The sequence below is a fragment of the Tursiops truncatus genome, chromosome 2 (genome assembly GCF_011762595.2).
Source record: "Tursiops truncatus isolate mTurTru1 chromosome 2, mTurTru1.mat.Y, whole genome shotgun sequence".
Taxonomy (NCBI): domain Eukaryota; kingdom Metazoa; phylum Chordata; class Mammalia; order Artiodactyla; family Delphinidae; genus Tursiops; species Tursiops truncatus.
Window position 1 is genome coordinate 158,238,648 of NC_047035.1, and position 24,464 is coordinate 158,263,111.

The 24,464-nt window shown below is 38.0% G+C and overlaps 1 protein-coding gene across 4 annotated transcripts in view; it reads left to right on the forward strand.

Moving 5' to 3' along the window:
• CUL2 (cullin 2) overlaps positions 1 to 24,464 on the forward strand; it is an 81,129-nt gene that overhangs the window by 24,874 nt on the left and 31,791 nt on the right. For all 4 annotated transcript variants that reach the window (XM_019933343.3, XM_004322181.4, XM_073801601.1 and 1 more), the window contains exons 4-6: positions 6,138 to 6,232; positions 12,307 to 12,412; positions 16,834 to 16,916. In XM_019933343.3, the coding sequence (XP_019788902.1) occupies positions 6,138 to 6,232; positions 12,307 to 12,412; positions 16,834 to 16,916 (284 nt within the window). The remainder of the gene's footprint in view (positions 1 to 6,137; positions 6,233 to 12,306; positions 12,413 to 16,833; positions 16,917 to 24,464) is intronic.

The following is a 24,464-nucleotide window of genomic DNA, read 5'->3' on the forward strand; positions in this document are numbered from 1 at the left end:
CCTGCCCTGCCACTAGGTTCATCAGTACCATTTTTTAAAAAAATTCCACATATATGCGTTAACATATGGTATTTGTTTTTCTCTTCCTGACTGACTTCGCTCTGTATGACAGGCTCTAGGTCCATCCACCTCACTACAGATTACTCAATTTCATTTCTTTTTATGGTTGAGTAGTATTCCATTGTATATATGTGCCACATCTTCTTTATCCATTCATCTGTCGATGGACACTTAGGTTGTTGCTTCCATGTCCTGGCTGTTGTAAATAGTGCTGCGGTGAACATTGGAGTACATGTCTCTTTTTGAATTATGGCTTTCTCAGGGTATATGCCCAGTAGTGGGATTGCTGGGTCATATGGTAGTTCTATTTTTAGTTTTTTAAGGAATGTCCATACTGTTCTCCATAGTGGCTCTATCAATTTACATTCCCACCAACAGTGCAGGAGGGTTCCCTTTTCTCCACACCCTCTCCAGCATTTATTGTTTCTAGATTTTTTGATAAGGGCCATTCTGACCAGTGTGAGGTGATACCTCATTGTAGTTTTGATTTGCATTTCTCTAATAGTGATGTTGGGCATCTTTTCATGTGCCTTTTGGCTATGTGTATGTCTTCTTTGGTGAAATGTCTATATAGGTCTTATGCCCATTTCTTAATTGGGTTGCTTGCTCTTTTGATATTGAGCTCCATGAGCTGTTTGTATAGTTTGGAGACTAATCCTTTGTCTGTTGCTTCATTTACAAATATTTTCTCCCATTCTGAGGGTTGTCTTTTCGTCCAGTTTATGGTTTACTTTGCTGTGCAAAAGCTTTTAATTAGGTTCCATTTGTTTATTTTTGTTTTTTCATTACTCTAGGAGGTGGGTCAAAAAAAGATCTTGCTGTGGTTTATGTCAAAGAGTGTTTTTCCTGTATTTTCCTCTAAGAGTTTTATAGTATCCGGTCTTACATATAGGTCTTTAACCCATTTGGAGTTTATTTTTGTGTATGGTGTTAGGTAGTATTCTAATTTCATTCTTTTACATGTAGCTGTCCACTTTTCCCACCACCACTTATTGAAGAGGCTGTCTTTTCTCCATTGTATGGTCTTGCCTCCTTTGTCGTAAATTAGGTGACCGTATGTGCATGTGTTCATCTCTGGGCTTTCTATCCTGTTCCATTGATTATATTTCTGTTTTTGTGCCAGTGCCATACTGTCTTGATTACTGTAGCTTTGTAGTATAGTTTGAAGTTGGGGAGCCTGATTCCTCCAGCTCCGTTTTTCTTTCTCAAGATTGCTTTGGCTATACGAAGCCACCATCACCCTGATACCAAAACCAGAAAAAGATATCACAAAAAAGAAAATTGTAGACCAATATCACTGATGAACATAGATGCAAAAATTCTGAACAAAATACTAGCAAACAGAATCCAACAACATATTAAAAGGATCATACACCATGATCAAGTGGAATTTATCCCAGGAGTGCAAGGATTCTTTAATATATACAAATCAATCAATGTGATACACCAAATTAACAAATTAAGGAATAAAAACCATACGATCATCTCAGTAGATGCAGGAAAAGCTTTTGACAAAATTCAACACTTATTTATGATAAAAACTCTCCAGAAAATGGGCATAGAGGGAACCTACCTCAGCATAATAAAGGCCATATATGGCAAACCCACCGTAAACATCATGCTCAATGGTGAAAAACTGAAAGCGTTTCCACTAAGATCAGCAACAAGACAAGGATGTCCACTCTTGCCACTCTTATTCAACATAGTTTTGGAAGTCCTAGCCACGGCAATCAGAGAAGAAAAAGAAATAAAAGGAATACAAATTGGAAAAGAAGAAGTAAAACTGTCACTGTTCACAGATGACATGATACTATACATAAAAAATCCTAAAGATGCCACCAGAAAACTACTAGAACTAATCAATGAATTTGGTAAGGTTGCAGGATACAAAATGAATGCACAGAAATCTCTGGCATTCCTATGTACTAACAATGAAAAATCAGAAAGAGAAATTAAGGAAACACTCCCATTTACCATTGCAACAAAAAGAATAAAATACCTAGGAATAAACCTACTTAAGGGGGTGAAAGACTTATACTCAGAAAACTATAAAACACTGATGAAAGCAATCAAAGATGACATAAACAGATGGAAAAATATACCATGTTCTTGGATTGGAAGAATCAGTATCGTGAAAATGACCCAAAGCAATCTACAGATTCAGTGCAATCCCTATCAAACTATCAATGGCATTCTTCGCAGAATTAGAACAAAGAATTTTACAATTTGTATGGAAACACAAAAGAACCCGAATAGCGAAAGGTTATCCATTTTAATTATATCAGTGTGTACATGTCTATCCCATACTCCCTAACTATCCCTTTCCCCCATCCTTCCCCCCTGGTAACCATAAGTTCCTTCTCTAAGTCTGTGGAAGCTTGACTACCTTTTGTTAGCCCTGTGACCCTGGACAGCTCACCTAACCTACCTTGTAGATTGAACTTCATGTTCCTTTATCTGTAAAATGGAGATAAAGTAACACAGTCTGTGTAATAATATGTCTAACCCTGTACATGACTAGGAGTAGATCTTTTTCAAATGGTAATAACCCATAAGTAGAGCACAATTGATCCTGTGATATTTCCCTTATAACATTTGAAGAAAAGCTCAGTTTTTCAAAGTCTATTTTATCTATCTGTTTATTTTCTTTTATTTTGTTTTCATTGAAATGTAGTTGACATACAATATTTTGTAAGCTCAGATTTTCAGAGCCGATTTTATCTGTTTATTTTCTTTTCATTGGAATATAGTTGACATACAATATTTTGTTAGTCTCAGGTAAACTACATAGTGATTCAACATTTGCATACATTATGAAATGATCACCAAATTAAGCCTAGTTACCATCTGTCCTTATACAAAGTTATTACAATATTATTGACCATATTCCTTGCACTCTACGTTACATCCCCATGACTTATTTATTTTCTAACTGGAAGTTTGTACCTCTTAATCCCTTTCACCTTTTTGGCCCCCTACTCCAGCCTTCTCCCCTCTGGCAACCACCTGTTTGTTCTCTGTATCTCTGAGTCTGTGTCTATTTTGTTTTGCAAGTTCGTTTGTTTTTCAGATTACACATATGAGTGAGATGATGCGGTATTTGTCTTTCTCTGTGTGACTTATTTCACTTAGCATGATACCCTCTGGGTTCATCCACGTTGTTTTAAATGGCGAGATTTCATTCTTTATATGGCTGAGTAATATCCCATTGTATATATATATACCACATCTTCTTTATCCATTTGTCTATTGTTGGACACTTAGGTTGCTTATGTGTCTTGGCTATTTGTAAGTAATGCTGCTATAACTGCTATGAACATTGCGGTGCATGTATCTTTTTGAATTAGTGTTTTCTTTTTCTTCAGGTAAATACCCAGGAGTGGAATTGCTGGCTCACATGGTAGTTCTGTTTTTAATTTTTTGAGGAACACCCTGTTTTCCATACTGGCTGCACCAGTTTACAGTCCCATCAGTAGTGCATGAGGGTTCCCTTTTCTATAGATCCTTGCCAGCACTTGCTATTTCTTGACTTTATTTATTTATTTATTTTTGGCTACGTTGGGTCTTCGTTGCTGCACACGGGCTTTCTCTAGTTGCGGCAAGCGGGAGCTACTCTTCATTGTGGTACGTGGGCTTCTCATTGTGGTGGCTTCTCGTTGTGGAGCACGGGCTCTAGGCGCGTGGGCTTCAGTATTTGTGGCACGTGGGCTCAGTAGTTGTGGCTCGCAGGCTCAGTAGTTGTGGCACACGGGTTTAGTTGCTCCACGGCAAGTGGGATCTTCCCGGACCAGGACTCGAACCCGTGTCCCCTGCATTGTCAGGCAGATTCTTAACCACTGCGCCACCAGGGAAGTCCTATTTCTTGACTTTTGATGATAACCATTCTGACAGGTGTGAGGTTATAGCTCATTCTGTTTTTGATTTGCAGGAAATGCTCTACTTTTCATTTTATATGGCAGATACATTTTAGTGTTCTAGTATGTGCATTTATCAGTTTATGAAAGTGGTTTTAATGACAAGTAATTTAACTTAGTCTTAACATTTTTCATATGTTAGTTTTGAAGTTGAAGTTCTGCTGTTGTGAGCTGGTTAGCTTTGGTTATAATATACTAGATAACTGTGTGAGTCATTTATAAATTTTGCAATTTTATGTTTTAACGTAGGTTGTAAATGTGATTTTTAAAAACTTTTTATTTTGAAATAATTTTAAGCTTATAGAAAAGTTGCAAAAATAATACAAAGACTTCTCAAATACTTTTTACCCAGCTTCATAATATTAACATCTTGCGTAACAGTGGTACAATTATTAAAACCAAGAAATTAACATTGGTATAATTGTGTGATTGAAAAATTACAATTGTGAAGTATTTTATGAAAGTTTAGAATATTTATATAATTGTATACCATATTTTCTCTCAAGTCCAGTGACAAAAAAAGAAGTTGGCTGTTATGTAGATGACAAAGTAAATTGTTAATATAGCCAACAGAACTGAAAAGTTTCACCTGTGAGAACTTTTTAAATTACTAAAGTATTGCATTATGTTGTAGATCATTTAGAACATACTGATAAGGAAAAAGAAAATAAACATCACCCATAACATACCTCCGGAATTAACCACTGTTAATACTTTTGATATATCTATTTTTAAATATATCTTTTTTTGATACATATTAACAAAAATATAATTTGATATATGTCTTTTGCATATTTTTGTTTTGTGTAGACTTCCATTTTTTATTAGAAAATGAAGTCATGTTGTATACTTTATAATGTGCTTTTTGCTTTTAATAATATTGTAGGTCTCTTTCTTTGTCATTAAATAGACTTTTGTAATTCTGGCAGTGATTGTAAAATTTTTCATTTTGTGGAGATACTGTGATTTGTTTAAATATTCCTATATTGCTGGGCATATAGATTATTTCCAGTTCATAAAGTTGTGATTATAAACAATACTTCCATGAACACCCTTGTAGCTAAGTTATTCTTGTGTTACCAAGTTTTTTTACAGGGTAAGTCCCTAGACGTGGCATTACTGGGTCATAGTCATGAACATTTCCCTCCATATCTCTGTGTTCCGAATTGGTGGATATGGAGGCCCGGCTGTAGGGACTTGAGCACCTGCGGATTTTGGTATCCATGGTGGGGTCCTGGAAACAATTCCCCACTGATGTTGAGGAACAACCGTAGTAAGAAATTGTTCTTAGATTTATATTCTATCCAACCAGCAGCAGTAGTTCCTAAGTGGGCCCTATTCCCCAGCATTATTAATAGTGGTTGCGATTTTTAATTTATTTACCATATGATAGGCAAAAAAGTACTATTTATAGGCTATTCCTATCATCCTGAGACTTAATTGGTAAAACTCCAAGTTTAAAAGCATAGCTTTCATCAAGAGTTAATTGGATGAGTGTTGAGGTCATGTCTTGCCTAAGGTCACGCGGACGGTTGATGGAAGAACCGAAGTAAGAGCAGCGGTGGCCTCGGGAATGTCTGTCCTGTCCAGTGGATTTTTATTGTTAGACTGGATTTCCATTAAAATTAACTTTTTAAACATCAGCCCTCAGATTTCAGTTTGATTTTCATTTTTCAAAAAATAGTAGGTTTTTATTAAATAAATATAAAATAACTTATTTGGGGAATATGGAAAATGTGTCAATTTTCATAAGTAGTCTTATTCACAATAGTGAATAATATGAGGTGATGACATAACTGCAGGCTGATCAAAAGTGATGGACGTGAGGAAACACAATAGAATTACATTCTGTTTTCATCTGATCTAATATTCTAGCCCAAAGAACAGCATCAAACCATTATATTTTGTTTTTTTATCTTAGAGAATGAAACAGTTACTCTCTAGTATGGACGCTTCACTTTCATATCTAAGATTCACATTTTTTTCTATCTCTTTAATTGTTACTAAAGATAGTTAAAAATAAGAATGTAATTTGTAAATGTAATATATAGTGCTTGAATCATGTCACTTATTTAAGAACATTAGTTTCTGATAAATTTCATAGCTTACAAATGAAAATGATTAGTGCTTTCTGAGTAAAAAGTATTTTTCTTCTTTTTTTAGAGAGTTCTGGAGTCTGAAGAGCAAGTACTTGTTATGTATCATAGGTACTGGGAGGAATACAGCAAGGGTGCAGACTATATGGACTGCTTGTATAGGTAAGTACACTTTTAGATTCTCGACAGTCTAAACAGTATTGCCTGCATTTGGTAATTGCAGGAGTTTTTTGTTTTTACTACCTACTACCCATGAAAATGAGCAGAACTAAAGCATTACCTGATGTATGGACTTTTCTCTGCTATGGGGAAAGGTCTGTAGTGTGGGTCATGTGGGTATTTGGGAGCCAGGCAGTGTATGGAAACTTATTCTGTGAAAACTAAAACTGTATTTGATGGCATAGCTCTGTTTCTTCAGTTGTCTGGGACTGTGTAACACACATTAAATCTTGACAGATCCGAAGTGAAACTTCAGCTTGGATGAAACTTTTAGTGAATCTAAGCTCGTGCCCCCCTCTAGCATGCTCTTGTTTGACTCTAGGGTTCAGCATTTTATGTTTCATGGAAGTACCTGGCAGTTTTCTCTTGACGTTCTCCCGCCCTTTCCTCTAGACGTACTGAATTACTGGCAGTGTTGTGATGCCTTGTGGTCTCATATCATCCCGCCTTTCCTTGTGCTATTCTGTCTGTCTGGATTGCTTTTCTTCCTTTCCCTGAATGACTAGTTCCCATTCCCCGCTCTGAACTCCCCTCTCCTTGCCTCAGTCTCCTGCTTAGATCTTTGGTGTTAACTGCCACTCATGTAGGTTCCTGTGGCACCCTGGGCTGGTCCTCTCTAACTCATTCACGTAGACGGTGGAAATAAGTACAGTACCTAGGTACACAGGCAGAGACCCATTTGTTGAAGGACAGTGGATAAATAGGGAATAGTGCTGTTAAGCACCTGGGCCTTGTGGCCTGTGATGGTTGCAGTGATAATTTTGCCCTGTGCATTGTGGCTTGGGCCACAGATGAACCCCTGCCTCAGTTTCTTGCTGGAGAAGAGGAGTAGAGCTAGGTCTCAAAGCGTTTCCTGCACAGGTGCATGGGGCCAAGGCATGGTCTCCTTGGTGTGTCTGTCCTTTGCTTTACTGGTTCGTATTCCCTTTGGTTTTTATAACAACACTGGACTTTACTAGATGTAAGCTGCCTATGTTGGAAACTGGAACTCACTTCTAAATGGCCAGTAGCTCTATTTCCTCTTAGAAGAGCAAAATATAATAAAACCAGAAACCAGCAATTGCTGACATGGGCAAGGTTCGCTGGGGCTTTGGCTTTTACAGAACATGTCTGCCATCCATTAAACATCCTGACATTTGATTTCCCCCCTCCATCCACCAAAGTGGCCTAGTCATAAATAAAACTTTAAGAATTCCTTAGCTAAACCGTGGGGGAGAGCGGGGGGAGTTTTAAGGATCAGAGTGAGAGCATACGCGTGTTTTTGTCACTGCTGAGAAGCTGGGGCCACTGGTATATGGATGACAAAACAGTGCTTCGACTGTGTGCCGTGCAGTGGATCCCTCATTAGCTGAGATACTTCAGTAAAGATTCAAGTTGTTTTTCTGTTCTTTCTTAGTTTTCTGGGGCACCGTTCTCTTGGTTCTCTTGCACCTCTCTTTACCAAAATCAAATTGGTATTATTGAAAGTAGTACTATTAAATTGGTACTGTTGATGAGCTTTTATTAAATTTTGCAATATATATGATATATACACATATGTATGTGTATATGTAAAGCCATATGAGATAGTTGGTTTTTTACAATGGAGGAGAACTAAGAGTCAGAGAGGTCAAGGTCCCTGAGCTGGAAAAATTACAAGGGCAGAATTTAAACCCAGATCAGTCTGAATAAATCCATTTAACTTCTTCATTCTACCTAGCCTCATTCTAGAGAGTCATTGCAGTCACTTACATAGGTTCTATTCTCATCCTTTAGCTACACTCTGCATTCTTTCTAGGATGATCTCTATTACTCCTGGTTTTAGCTACAACCTATATATTGATAACCACCAAATAAATGTTTATTGAAGGTGGTCTAAGTTTCAGAGGAATATTCTTACCTAGCTGCCTGTACCTCCAGGATGTTCCGTGGGTACATCATACTACTGCAGATGTTCACAACTGAGCTTGTTATCTTTTACACACACGCTGCCCCAGAAATACTCATTTTGGTTAATGGTAGTCCTGGACATCCAGATGTATAGGCCGGAAGTCTCAGTTATCCTTCACCTAGGGTTATCCTCTCTACTTGACCCCTCTTGGTCAGATCCTCCAAATGTCTCTTAAATTTATTATTTCCTTTGCAGTGCTATTATAGTATTGTAGTTCAAGCTTTTTATTGTTTCGGACCTGGACTATTATTGATAACATCCCTGTAACCAGTCTCCCAGCCTTTGATTTCTAATTTATTCTATTTAGTAAACTTCTCAAGTGCAAATTTGATCACCGTCCAAAATCACTTAGTAACTTTCCACTGTCTGTAGTAAAGACTTAGAACCAATGGCTCATGGGATTCACTTATAGAGTGTTTTGTTTGACCTCTGTGGGGTTGGCTTCATGTGACTGATTTATTTAATTATATTGGTAGACTGGGTGGTGAGATCCTTCTCATAGAGGGTACATTTGATTAGATAATTAGATAAAAACTGCTTGATAGTCTTTGCTTGTTGGGTAGTAGGTTATCCAGGCTATCTCTTGTTATTAATCTTAGTCTATAAGGAAATCTGTGTGAAGAAATGTAAAGGAAAAAATCAGTTTTATTTCAAAGCATTTTTCGGTATTATTGTTTTGAGGTAATTTCTAGCCTTTTCTTTACTCTGATTGATTTATAAGATGGATATGCATTAGCATAGGTGACTTAAGGATTCCAATTTTAAAGAAAAATAATGATGCTCCTACGCCACCTTTCCTGCTGCTACATATCTGTTTAGGCCCTGCGGGCCCTTGAAGTGGGATACTTAAAGTATTACCTTGAGAACTAACGACTCTTGAAATCCAGTAGGTATTAGTATGGGAACAGTTCTTATAATAGAGTTTTTTAAAGATAGATTGAAATGCCTGATTTCTTAGAGGCTTCACAGTTACCTTAGGCTATTAGTTCTTGTTAGTTAATACTGTTGTGTTACTGCTGATACTCCAGAAAAGCAAAGGATACTTATCAATCACTTTGTTGCCAGAATAAATTATAAAAACATGTACTACTGCATGAGTTAGACCTGAGCAGAACAGTCAGGTATTGACTGTGTGGTAGAGTATTGACTATTTAAAGAAATTATTGAAAGTTATTTTACTTTACGATTTCCTAGAATATATATCTTTATTTAAAAACAAATGTGTGGTTAATAAATCTCATTGTAAAATACTACAGTGACTTAGAAATTAAGAATGGCGTCTGAATCAAAGTGAAAAATTATGCTACTTACATTTTAAATCATATCTATAAATTATTTTAAAAGCTTCTCTATCAAGCTTAAACTGTCAAGAGTAGAAATCTAATGAGAAGAATATAGATGATGAAAGTTAGTGTAAAATTTATTCCATGCGGGAAAGAGAATAGTGACTTGTCCTATCAGATATAAAACGTATAAAGCTCCACTAAAACAGTGTATTGGCTGTGGAATATACACACAGATCTCTAGTGAATCCAGACTTCTGCAGATCTAGCAGCTACTCTTCAGAGTCAGCAAACTCCTACGCTGAGAAGTTTACACTTACTGTATAGGAATAAGGGGGCTGCTGTAGGCTTCTGAATAGGGAGTTGATATCCTGAAAGCAGAATTTTTAGGTAAATTGGATATGCCAGAAATGGGAAATAGAGATCAGTCATGAGAATGTTGCACATGATCCAAGCAGAGAGTCAACGAATGGCATTGACAGTGAAAAGGAAAATAATGGGAGGAGGTGAGGAATAGTGTGAGAGAACAGGAGGACCAGCTGAGTAAAGGAGGTAAACGGAAGGATGAGATAAGTGATGCTAATGTTTTAGGTAGGATTACTGGGATGGCCATGGTACAGTGACCAGAAAAGGAATGGTTTGGAGCAAAGGGTCTTATAGAAAGGCACATGTAATGGTGCAGATATGACTAAGTTCCCCCTACTCGGCACTTTTCACTTTTGATATGTTACATTTGTTTATGTTTTTATGTCCTACCAGATGGGTAAGCTCTCTGGGCAGAGACTACATTTTTGTTTTTCGTTTTTCTATCCTCAGTGCCTTGTCGTACCTGGCATGCAGTACGCACTTGGTCAGTACTTGCTGAATGAGAGTGGGAGACCTCGTGAGTTTTCTGGCCCAGCTCTGCCACTTAGTAGCTGATGGACCTTTGCCGAGTTCTTTAAGCTGTCTAAGCTGCAATTTTCTTACACGTAAAATGAGGATCCTAATAGTACCCCATATATCTACCTCCTAGTATTCAGCCAGCTGCAATGCTTACGCCTGTCTCTGACACACGATAGGCGCTCCATAAGTGTCAGTGATTACTTTTATTTCCTGACATTCATGCTTTTATGATCTGTCTCCAGGCTGCTTTTCCAAGTTTGTGTTCTAATGTTAGCTTTTGCCATCCGTGCTGCTGGAACGTTACCCGTTTATTCATTTCGTAATTCGGAGAAGTATTTTTCGAGGACTGCCTGTCTGCCTGCCACTGTTCTGGACACTGTCTGCCAGACCTCACATTCTAGAGAGGAGGTGGATGTACAAAACCAGTAGACAAAGAAAAGAACAGGATTATTTCTCATAGTAGCAAGTGCTGTGAAGAAAACAGTTATGTATTAGATAGTTACTTCATTGGGGGTGGGAAGTGAAGGCTAGTTTGGTTTGGGGTCAGGTCAGGCCTGAGAGAGGTGTGTTTGAGCCGAGACCAGAGTGACAGAGGCCAGAGGTGAAATGCCCTACCCCAGGGAATCTGTTTCAGGTGAAGCAGCCGTTTCTCTCCAGCTCTTGCTTCCGTCTCAGTCCTGTTCCCCTTTTCTCAGCTGGAAGGCGTGGTGGAAGCACATCAGGAAATTATTAGGGTTACAGTGAGAATGGAAGGGAAAGCTAAATGATATTTTGAAGGAAATGGCTTTGTAACCAGTGGACAGAAGAGACTAAAATGTCACATGGAGCACCAAGGTTGTAAGCCCTGGAGTCCAGAGCTGGAAGTGAGTGAATGTGGGAGGGAACTTGTGTAAGTGGTGGTGGCCGTAGCGCTTTATTATTTTTCATCGTCTGCTAGGATTGTCAGTGGAGTTATGCAGTTGAAATTTTTGTTTTCTTTGCTTGCAGTTTCAGTTGTCTGAACATTCAGCAGACCTTTCATTTTGATTCAGTGAACGTGGGAAAGTGTGTGTTTTAATACAGAGATTTTGTGGTTGTTGCCTAAATACTTGTATTGTCAATAGCTATTTTCACCTTGGCAGAAGCTGTCAAACGAATAGTTTTAGGTGTTGAGCATTAAAGGCCTTGTGGTGAAATCTGGGATGGTGAAAAGTGATGCTTGAATATTACATGCCTTTGTACACATTTTATTTAATCTTAGAACTCTTTATTCATCTTAGTAGTTCTCAGAGTTCATCATAGTTATTAGTCTTTCTTTATAAAGCTGTTTACCCCTGGTAGACAAAGTGATCTTGAGTCTGTCAGTTTTGCCCATACTTCTTACTGTCTGTAACAATCTATTGCATTTTCTCACCTACTGATTGTGATTTTTTTGTTTGTTTAAAAATGAAAAGTTATGTATTTAATGGTGATAAAATATAGAGAACTTTCTTGACTTTGATCTTTTAACCATTTTCTGTTTAATTCTTTGCAAAGTGAACTTGGCTTATTTAACAAGAAGAATCCGGGAATGAGCAAATTAGACTGTAGAGGGTTGACCCTTGGATAGGAGCTGTTGAGCTATAAGAGTATTGGAAAGTTTTAGAACAAAACCCCTGAGTTTTTTTAAGTGAGACTGCGGTAATAGGGGTTTTTTCTTTTTTGCCACTCTAGAGGTCTTACTCTTTGTCTCTTAGGGCCTAGCAAAGGGAGTTGGGCTGGTAATTTTTATCTTTTTTAAAAATTATATTTCTAATTTATATATAATTAGTTTCTTTTGGATGTATTACTGAACTACTCTACAGTTGATTATAACCCTAAAATTATTGCTCTAAAGTTGCACGTTACTTGTTTTCCTACTGATTTTGACAGTGTCTATTGATATTATGTTTGTTTTTCAGGTATCTCAACACCCAGTTTATTAAAAAGAATAAATTGACAGAAGCTGACCTTCAGTATGGTTATGGTGGTGTAGATATGAATGAACCACTTATGGAGATAGGGGAGGTAGGACATTCTTTAAATGACTGGCAAACATAAGAGTGTTTTTATATACTGAGGAAATTTGATTCACTGTCCTTTTCTTAAGGACACTGAGTGGACTATCTTAAAATTGTCAAGATTTAAAACATCCTAGGGAATAATTCCCTGGCGGTCCAGTGATTAAGACTCTGTGCTTCCAATGCAGGGGGACGCGGGTTCGATCCCTTGTTGGGGAACTAAGTTCCTGAAAGCTGCGTGGCCAAAGGGGAAAAAAAAATATTCTGAATGTTAAGTAAATGAAATACTGTTATGATTTCCTAAGAATCTTCGGATAGATGAGACGAACAGAAAAGATGTGATGAGTATTATTTTAATAGTTAAATTAATGATGGATGAATGACAGAAGGTTAATAGTTCTGCTGTATGAAAAATCTCATAAAAAATATTTAGAAAATGTTGAGACTCTTACAGTTGAAAAGTGTGAAGGACATGGACTTAAAAGAGAACCTACAAGAGAGGAAACACAAATTTGTGGATGCAACAAATTTATTTTAACTTTAAAAAGTAATTAAAGAGGGCTTCCCTGGTGGCGCAGTGTTTGAGAGTCCGCCTGCCGATGCTGGGGACGTGGGTTCGTGCCCCGGGCCGGGAAGATCCCACATGCTGCGGAGCGGCTGGGCCCGTGAGCCATGGCCGCTGAGCCTGCAAGTCCGGAGCCTGTGCTCTGCAATGGGAGAGGCTACAACAGTGAGAGGCTCGCGTACTGCAAAAAAAAAAAAAAAAAAATTTAAGAAATTCAGAGTAAAACAATAAAGTGTGCAGTTCAACCAATTCACTCAAATTTTTGAGGTACAGTTCAGATTTAAATGTGGAAAATTATAATATATAAAACATATACTGACTATGCAAGAAATACTCTGGTGCGGTGTTTTTTAAAAAATTATTTATTTATTTTTGGCTGTGTTGGGTCTTCGTTTCTGTGCGAGAGCTTTCTCTAGTTGTGGCAAGCGGGGGCCACTCTTCATCACGGTGCGCGGGCCTCTCACTGTCGTGGCCTCTCGTTGCGGAGCACAGGCTCCAGACGCACAGGCTCAGTAGTTGTGGCTCACGGGCCTAGTTGCTCCGTGGCATGTGGGATCTTACCAGACCAGGGATCGAACCTGTGTCCCCTGCATTAGCAGGCAGATTCTCAAGCACTGCGCCACCAGGGAAGCCCTAGTGCAGTGTTTTTTTATTCATGTCGTACATATTTATCGAGTCGCCAGACATTGGGGATACAATGGTGAACAGACAGAAGGTCCGCTCTCCTCATGGGGAAGCAGATGCCAACAAAGTAGAGAAATTAATGTTAAATTTTGTTGGGTGTCAGTGAAGGAAATAAACAACTAAGATGCAGCATTAGTAGAAATTTAAATTAGAATAACCCTTTTAGAAAGAAATTTATCAGTGTCTTTCAGTAGACTTTAAAATGTTCAATACCTGTTGACCAGGTAATCCCACGTCTGGTAATTTGTACTGCAAAACTAATACGGAAAAAACGGTTTAAATGTTTAAAAGTATTCCTTGCAGTCATTAATAAGGGTGACTAATGGGCTAACAGTCTAAATTTCCAATACCCAATAAAAATCACACATAGAAGACTATATACAATATGATTTTGTTATGAAAGTAGGCAAAGGGATAACTTAGTAGAAAACAGTTCATAGAAACATCAACAAAGGGGAAAATGGTTTTTGAAAATATTTGGACACAACATTATATGTTTAATAGGAATAAAGCTGTGGAGGGGAAAGGATGTAGAGAAACAAATCAGTGGGAAATACCAGAATCTTAATAGCAGTTGCTTTAGTTTGTAGGATTATAAGTGAATGTTTTATTTTATAATCGTTCCTTATCACTAACGCCATCATGCCCACTCCTCTTCCCAGAGGAAATCACTATAAACAATTAGATTTATATCTTTTCTGAATTTTACCTGCGCATTTACATATAAATATATATATACACACATAATAGTTTTGACATCAGAGCATACATAAAATTCTGCAACTTGTATTTCTTGCCTGTTGTTTAACAAGTAGGGGTATCAAATAATTATTAATTATTTATTAAACTATTCCCCTTAGTTTTCATTTTTTTGTTGTCACAAACAATACTGTGTGAACATCATTGTTCATTTGTTCACTTATTAAATATATTTTGAATCCCTCTGTGTGCTAGACACTGTACTATATGCTGGGAATATGGTAATGAGTAAAGTAAACAGAAATCTTACAATCATGGAGTTACATTTGTGTATATATCTGCTGGTACATGAGCAGAAATTTTCATGGAGTGAGTACCGGGAAGTGGATTTTCTGGGTCAAAGCACAGCCTGAACTTTGATAGCCCTGCCACCTTGCCTTTCAAAGGCTTTACCAGTTTGCCCTCCTACTACAGCTATAAAATCCCATTTTCTTATGTATTATCTTCTTTGTGCTAATGAAAAAGAAAAAGAAGGCAAAACCTGAAGATTGTTCCTTGTGGGAAAACAGATGCTTTTACTTATTTTTATAAAATTACCAGTGATCAGAAAAAAGTTATCCCAGGGAAACAGTAGAGAGACTAAAAACAGAATCATACCTGTGTGGATGCAGCTACGTTGGAAACAGGAGAAATCAATTTTTTTTTTTAGGAGCAATCAGTTTTTGATACTGGAATAATTTGTACTCTGTATGAGAAAAATTTATTGGAGTTTAAAGGCTTTCATGTGAAGGCAAAACTTGAAAACTTTGGAAGGCAGCATAGGAGCACACATATCTCCTCAAGGTTGACCTTAGGGAGCAAAAGAGTTCTTAAAAGACACAAGAATGCAGACAATAACGGAAAAGATTGATAAATTTGAGCACATTAAAATATAATATATTTTTACTTAAAAAATGCTGTAAAGAAATTCAAAAGTCAAGTCACAAACTATGACAAAGTGTGATATGTAAAACTGTCAAGGGATTAATTTCCACGATATATAAAGAACTACGAGGTCGCATTGAGAGCAAGACAAACATTAATGGAATAATGGGCAAAAGAGATGAATGGACAGTTTACAGAGGAAAAAGAAAACTGAAATGCACAAAAATCATAAAAAGATGTCCAGCCTTATTCAGGAAATTGCCAGTTAAAACGTGAAGGAGGTCCATTTTATGTCCATCACATTGGCAAAGTCTGACCGGAGCCTGGCAGTAGCAGTTGTTGTCAGGATGTTGGCTTCAAGTGTAACGTGGAAAACCACTTGGCTTTGTTTAGTAAAGCTGCACGGCTCCTGTCGGCCAGCATCTCCACTCGTCGGTGTGTATCAGGGAACCGCTTGCTTATGACCACCAGAAGGTGAATACAGGAACAGCCGCAGTGTTCTCAGTGGCAAAAGCTGGGATCACAAACAGTGTCATCAGCAGTAGAAAGTAAAAGCTGATCATAGTGTCTTCATACAAGAGGATACTATATAGCAATGCCAATGATTGAACTATAAACGCTATCAATTTGGTTGGATTTCAATAAGTTACAGTTAAAAAATTATACATAAGAAATAAGATTAAAAAATAACAAAAAATAAATTTAAAAATAACAACAAACAAAACAAACCAAAACAAAAATCATACATGGAAGAGCATACAATGTGATTTTGTTATCAAGGTCAGAAACAGTCAACTTCAGGACTTCCCTGGTGGTCCAGTGGTTAGGACTCCATGCTTCCATTGCAGGGGGCACGGGTTTGATACTTGGTCGGGGAACTAAGATCCCACATGCCACGTGGTGCGGCCAAAAAAAAAAAGAAATAGTCAACTTCAAAAATATCATATGGGGATAGTTACACACTTGGTAGAGCTGTAAGGAAGGGAATGATTTAACACAAAACGCAGGATAGTGATAATCTCTGAGGGGAAAGAAAGGAGGAGGACATTTGGGGCAACAGTAATGGTGAAGTCGTATTTCTTAAATTGGATGTTGAATACAGGTATGTTTATTTTATTATTCTTTAAATTGACTTATTCTTTTATGTTTGTATGAGAGGTGTTATAATTTCAAAAACCAGCCAACAGCCAAATCACATTATTTTATTTAACATAACTCCTTTGTTTCCATTATAGTTTTGGTGTCTATAGCCCTTCCCTAATATTGGGCATTTAACAATCAATAAATTAAGGTTTTATACAAATCAGTTATTTCTGTAAGATTTTCAATTAATGATAAAAGCTTAATTCCGTTGTTTGTACAAGTCTGATATGATAGTCATTGTCATTTTAAATTAGAAATTTATTTTCCTTATATTCAATTTTTATTTGAATTTTGAAGTAGAGTTATAAATACTTCATTTGATGGGTGTTTTTACTTTTAAAAGAAGTCTTGAACAGATGTTTAAATCAAATACTGAGTAATTCAGCCTTGATGATTTTCCTTTTTCCTGGCAGCTAGCATTGGATATGTGGAGGAAATTGATGGTTGAACCACTTCAGACCATCCTCATCCGAATGCTGCTCCGAGAAATCAAAAAGTGAGTACTGACATTGATCTTCCTGAGTCAGTTCTAATTTGCTGTTTGAAATGGTCTAAAATAGTGAACGGTTGCATGGCTGTCAACTGCACATAGGCCTCGTTTTACTGTAACAAGCCTCATTTTCCATTCTAATGCCAATATTTTAAAATCGTTTTATAATCTTTTGGTTTTGGGGGGCACATTTCACTATGACCTAATATGCTTAGTAAATAAATAAGTCCCTGAAGGAAGTGACTTGTTTTGTAATCCTGAAACATCTTGGATCTTGTAGGCAGTGCTGAGTTGTTTGAACATATTCTCAGCTGAAACCCTGATGACAATAACCTACTCAGGAAAACAGATTCTTCCAGTTGTTGGTCACCTTAATAATCAGTTAACTTGTGAGGTAAATTTATGAGAAAAGGGCTTCCCACTGTCCTCATGGCCCAGAGTGGTTGACTCTTTACCTAACTGCTGTGTGAATAACGTTTGGCACCAAGTAAGTTATCCTGTGGAGTCCAGAGTAGAACATTCTTGGTCAGCTCTGGCCTAGAAGATTCTTACTAGACCTCAGCTCTGGGGAATCCGAAACTGAAATCGCTCACACAGATAAATTTTAGGTGACTGGAACTACTGTGAAAGGAATGCTGTAGACCAGTGAATTGCTGTGTGATAATGGCCAAGTCCCTCTGAAACTGCTTTCATTAAGAAGACCCAAATACGGAGTTTTTTATGTGAGGAAAAAAGCAGAGCGTTGTTCTTACTATGGGGCTCCTAATAAGAAATAAGAGGTTAAGAAAAAAAGCCACAAAAGGAGAGACTATTTTAATAATTAATGTTAACACCAAATAGAAAATATGTGGTAGGAGTTAGTAACTTGGTTTTTAAAAATGGTCACTCACACTTTTCATGATTCTACTGTTTCCAAAGGTGATGAGAGAGAGGAAAGGCAGTAGTGAAGCAGTAGGGTGGAACAGTTTTCTTCCTTCCTCTTTCTCCACTGAACTATGACTGACTAAAAGAACACGTCCAACGAGAGTTACAGGCTCTAGTATAATTTCCTTTGCTAAGAAATATTAGCTTTCTTCTTGACTTAGAATTCAGCTATTTTACGTTAAAAGTATAATGAAAATATTGTTATAATTTTCTAAATGCGCTTTTAATGAAATGTCTTTTTTTTTTTTAAAGAATTTTATTTATTTATGGCTGCGTTGGGTCTTCGTTTCTGTGCGAGGGCTTTCTCTAGTTGTGGCAAGCGGGGGCCACTCTTCATCGCGGTGCGTGGGCCTCTCACTACCGCGGCCTCTCTTGTTGCGGAGCACAGGCTCCAGATGTGCAGGCTCAGTAGTTGTGGCTCACAGGCCCAGTCACTCTGTGGCATGTGGGGTCTTCCCAGACCAGGGCGCGAACCTGTGTCCCTTGCATTGGCAGGCAGACTCCCAACCACTGCGCCACCAGGGAAGCCCCGAAATGTCTCTTTTAATATAATTTTGATCCAACCTAGTAAATTTTCCTTAAGTGTGATTGTTAACTTGTTAAAAATGAATTTTATGAAAAATTAAAGAAAATATAACTGAGAAAAATAATACAACAGTAGGATACTAATTCTGGAAAAGACATAGGGACTATATGTTTAGAGACATTAGGGCAACTTGTTTTGGTTTTGTTGTTAAAATCAGTTTCCATTAAAGTATTATTCAACATGCTTTACTAATATCTCATTTATTTTTTATGTCTACTCTATTAGGTAGGTATTATCTTACATTTTACAGCTAAAGGTACTAAGGCTTAATAATAATAATAAAATATGGAAACTGTATACCAAGCAGTGATCTAAAAACTTTACGTGTGAATCCCATTTAATCTTCACCCTAGGTGATTGGTACAGTTTACCATTTTACAGTTGTGTTGCTCTATTCAGCTCCCATCTTCTTAATTCCAGAGATTCAAATCTGGAATTTTTAACTCTAAATCCATGATGCCTGTCATTTCAATCCGCAGAATGTTTCTTCCACTCCTAGCTCCAGTACTTGAGCTTAATGATGAATATATTTTGGTTTTATAATGCTTTGAGTATTCTAGTGTTTTCACACGTATTTTCTTTATTTGATCTCAAGGAGGCCAGGCAGGTTTTATTTATAAGTAAGCAAATTGAACTTCAATAAGGAAAAATGACTTACTGAACTTGATGTAGGTAGGAAAGAGACTCCATGTCTTTAAGCTTCCAATTTGGGTCTTTCTGCTACATTGCTTTAACATCTATTTACCCTTTGTCATGTGAGATATCATGGACAGATAGGGTGACAGTAAAGCATGATGAGAGAGTGGTAAATTGCCCAGAGCACTGGGAAAAGTAGATTGAAAAAGGTGAGATGAAGTGGAGAGGATTATACAGTGAAAAGATTTCAGAGCAAGGACAAATGACATGCCGGCAATCCCTAACAGATAGACGTGGTTTTATTCCTGCCTAGATAGGTCTCCCTTAGTGCTAACATTATTTAATGTAGTCTGAGAGGTTATTTTTTATCATAATAGCCAAGCGTTACTAAAAGAAAAGACATGTGTCTTTCCTAGTTCTTAAATATATTTAGTACTTGGTACACTGTTTACCCTTGGACGTCAACATTTTTTAGATACTGCTGCTTTAAAACTGTTCCCAGGGTTTTACGTTTGTTTAGCCCTGTGATTCTTAAGCACTTGTCCTTTAGCTAAAATGCTTGCTTCCACCGCTCAGGTGCTTATCTGATACTAATGATACAGCTCTTTTCCTACAACTTGGGTTAGATAATCCCTACCTCAGTTAATTGTTCTTTATTTTACCCAAGTAATATACTTTCTCCATCTTTTCACTGTGTGCTCTTAGCTTCATCAGTAGATGAATTAATTTGGTTAGCACCTTTAGGAAAAGAGTAGTTCCTAATGTAACTTTGGTTGTGCAGAGGTATATTTTATGCTGCACCATCACCTGCATCTCTAGGAGTTTTTGTATAGAATCACACATAGAACTGTCCTTCATTTTCTTATTGTAAGAGAAATATACAGATCATAAAAATTCCCCAACTCACAGGTAGTGTGTTGATCTTCTTGGAAGATTTCACAAAGTTGAGGGCCATCTCAGCCTTGAAAGAGGTAAAGTTATCTGTCAAGCTAATAGAGGACTTTTTCTTGTGAAATCAAAATGTTCTGCTAAGTGAAAATTCTTACTAGGCATGAATGCTGAAATGCTCAGTAAACTGTAATACAATTTCATGACTTTTGAAAAAAGTTGTATTGGGTGGAGTAGGGTTTCTGTAGATCAGAAAAGACGGTCTAAAAAGGTCACAGGCAGGAAAACAAGACAGCAACATAAAGTGACGTAAAAGGCTAAACGACCATGTATCCTCTGCTTTTAAGGTACAGACTAGATCCAGGCTCTTTTTTTGATTAATTGTATTCTATAAAGGTGGCTTCTTTTGAGGTATATAAGCGCTACAGGAATAATCCCAGCTTCATGCATTTTAGAGAAACTGTTTCAGTGAAGTACTAGATTTAAAAGTGGAATGTAGGTTGCAGAATTTTTTTGTTTGCTTAAGAGAGTCAATGAAACAATTGTTGAATTTTCTTCATGGTATCATGAAATCTGTACACATAAAATTTAATTGATAATCCAAAAGTAAAAGTGCTCCTTCTATATAAGGAAGAAAGATACAAGTGATGTAGTCATAGGTTGTGTATCTGCATGTTTTTCACAGTGTCTGCTTCACTAAGGAAAGATAAAAGTAATTCTATTCATATAATAACTTGTCTTTTATAATAAAATAGTAGAATTGCCAATTGGGGCTTTCAGCGTAGTAACAACCTAACATTGTTTTTAATTTTAATAAATAAAATGCTGTAACTTTGTGGATCTAAATGTTACAGTGTAAGAATATGAAATTAGAGAGAAGAAAGTAGATACATTTTTAAATGCAGGTAAAAGGATTTGCTTAGATGCTTAAAGATACTGTTGAAAACACAGACTTTTTAATGCTAAATGGATTCAGAATTGCTTTCCTTTTTTCCAGTAGCTCCACAGTTAACTTTCTAGTGTCAAGTAGTCTTTGAACAAAAGTAGAAACTTTAAGTTTTAAAATTTTTTAAAAAATATTTTATTTATTTATTTTTGGCTGCATTGGGTCTTAGTTGCTGTGCGTGGGCTTTCTCTCTAGTTGCGGCGAATAGGGTCTACTCTTCGTTGCGGTGGGCGGGCTTCTCATTGCAGTGGCTTCTCTTATTGCGGAGCACAGGCTCTAGGCGTGCGGGCTTCAGTAGTTGTGGTGCCTGGGCTCAGTAGTTGTGGCACACAGGCTTAGTTGCTCCGTGGCCTGTGGGATTTTCCTGGACCAGGGCTCGAACCCATGTCCCTTGTATTGGCAGGTGGATTCTTAACCACTGTGCCACCAGAGAAACCCCAAAATAAAAACTATAAATAAAATTCTTTCTTTCCCTTTGAATTAGGAACAATCTATAACATAGGCTGCTATGGCTGATTTGTGTTTTCTCTGGCATGTTCATATGTTTGTTATTCTATTTCTTAACTGTTAAGAAATTATAGATTTCATTGAGGAAAAATATCTTGGATAAAAATAAAATTTAGGGCTTCCCTGGTGGCGCAGTGGTTGAGAGTCCGCCTGCTGATGCAGGGGACATGAGTTCGTGCCCCGGTCCGGGAAGATCCCACATGCCACAGAGCGGCTGGGCCCGTGAGCTATGGCCGCTGAGCCTGCGCTTCCAGAGCCTGTGCTCCGCAACAGGAGAGGCCACAACAGTGAGAAGCCCGCGTACAGCAAAAACAAACAAACAAAATAAATAAATAAAATTTAATGTAGTAGTTTTTATTCTTTTGTATCTCAGTTTCTGAGAGATGTTTTAAATTTCCCAGCTCATTTTAGATTTATGGATTTTCATCGGTGCAGTTGTTAGTTTTTGTTTTATGAATTTTGAGGCTCTGTTGTTAGTTGAATAAATATCAGGGTTATTCTGTTCATGGTTAATTGTTTTTATTGTTATGTAGTAACTTTATTTATCTTGTGCTCTTTTTCTGTATTGTCACATATTAATATTGTTATAACAGTTTTCTTTTGGACTTTTGGGGATTTTGCTGTGTGTGTGTATCATTTTAGTGTAAAATTAAATATAGATACAGGAGGCCATACAACACAAACGTACAGCTTAATGAATTATTATAAAGTGAATGTGCTTGTTACTGCCACCCAGGTTAAGGACTAGAACCATGCCAGCCTCCCCTGAGACCCTTGTGTGTGTCCTATCCCCTCCCTTTCTCCCATAGTAACCACTACCCAACTTTTGAGGCAATCACTTTCTTCTATTTCCTTATGGTTTTTTCACCCATGTGTGCATTCCTAGACTCTGTAGTTTAGTCTTGTCTATCCTAAAAAAACCTGCTCTAGACTGTGCCCAGACTGAGCTAGACTGAGCTAGACTGCGCCCAGACTGCACCCTGACTGCTCCCAGACTGCACCCAGACTGCCCCCCCAAGACTGCTCCAGACTGCACCCAGACTGCAGCAGACTGCGCCAAACTGCCCCCAGACTGCGCCAGACTGCTCCAGACTGCTCCAGACTACACCTGACTGCTCCCAGACTGCACCCAGACTGCCCCCAAACTGCGCCAAACTGCCCTCAGACTGCTCCAGACCACACCCAGGCTGTGCCAGACTGGGCCCAGACTGCTCCAGACTGCACCAGACTGTGCCCAGACTTCTAATCTAACACATCTTTTAATCAATAGGTTTCTCCTCCATCCCTTTTTTTTTTAACTTGTAACTTATTTGTTCATGAATCCTGGCCATTTGATCTTTAGACTTTACCACTGTCTGGATTTTGCTGATTGCATGCATGAGGCCCATTTATACGTGTTTCTTTGTCCTCTGTTTCCTGTAAATTGGCAGTTCAGTGTTTTACTCAGACTCAGGTTGGTTCTTGCCGGCAAAACCAAAGATATTTTGTTCTTTGGTAATGTCTGATTTTTCACTCTTTTTTTGATGTAAGCAGCCACTGATGCTAAATGCTGACATCTTTTACTGTATTGGGGTTTGTAAAAAGTTGCCACCTTAATTCTGTCATTCGGTTTTCATTTTTTAACTTGAAAAATTTTATAAAAATATTCTTACCCTTATCTACTATTTGGTTATCATATAGAAAGGGCGAAATAACTGCTTGTTTCTTTTCTTTTCTTTACCCAGTTGTCAGGATAATGAGTTGGTTTGCTGTCATGTTCAAAAAGTGGCCAATTAGCTTTTTTTTTCCAACATACTGTGATGAAACTTATAGACTTTATATTTGACTTGTTCCTATTCATTGTCTAACTTTATTAAAGTTTAAATAGCCTCTCTTTGGATAGTTGGTGCCAGAGCCTTTTTGAAGTGACCCTAGTCATCATTGATAACTTTCTTGCTATCTAGTATGTCAGTGTATTCCAGGCTTATCTTGTACATTTTCTTCCCCAGACCTGGTACCAGCTACTCAGTGAAAAACTTAGTTCCAAATACACAAATGACATGTACATGCATTCTTGAAAACCTTTGAGTGTTCCAGATCCTTTCCTCAATCTTCCTCTCCACAGAGGTAATCCCTGTTATCATTTGGCTAACTGTCTTTTCAAACCTTTTCCTATGAATTTTTATATCTATGTAGAGAAATAAATATGATACAGGATACAATACAGAATATTGTTCTGTTTTCTTTTTTTAAGTATAGAATTTTTTCTTTTTTTCTAACTTCTGAAAATCATTTATGACGTACTTCTTTTAAAATTCAGGTTTATATCTTGATAATTTTTCTATGTTTGTACGTAGAGATCTTCCTCATTCTTCCTAAACTCTATATAATATTTGGTATGGCTCTACCTCAGTTTTTAAACTCTTCTCCTAGTAATGTCTGTTAGGTTGTTTCCAGCTTTTCCATTACTACAACTCTTGGTTCTGTCATGCGCAGGTGCAGATGTTTGGAGCCATAGAGTTTGTGCATTTAGAATTAATGTTGCCCTCTGTAAAGTACCTGTTCTTCCAAAGGCAGAGTATGGGAACCCGTTTCTCTACTACTCATCAAGTCTTGCCAGTCTGAAGGTGAACTGTTTCCTTGATTTTCCAGTGCCTCCTGAGGTGCTCTGGGGTTGGGGCCAAGCAGTCTGGGCACAGTCTGGCGCAGTCTGGGTGCAGTCTGGAGCAGTCTGGCGCAGTCTGGAGCAGTCTGGCGCAGTCTGGCGCAGTCTGGGGGCAGTCTGGGGGCAGTCTGGAGCAGTCTGGGGGCAGTCTGGGGGCAGTCTGGCGCAGTCTGACGCAGTCTGGTGCAGTCTGGAGCAGTCTGGCGCAGTCTGGAGCAGTCTGGAGCAGTCTGGCACAGTCTGGAGCAGTCTGGAGCAGTCTGGCGCAGTCTGGGAGCAGTCTGGGGCAGTCTGGCGCAGTCTGGAGCAGTCTGGTGCAGTCTGCGGGCAGTCTGGGGGCAGTCTGGTGCAGTCTGGGAGCAGTCTGGGGGCAGTCTGGGCACAGTCTGGGGGCAGTCTGGCGCAGTCTGGCGCAGTCTGGAG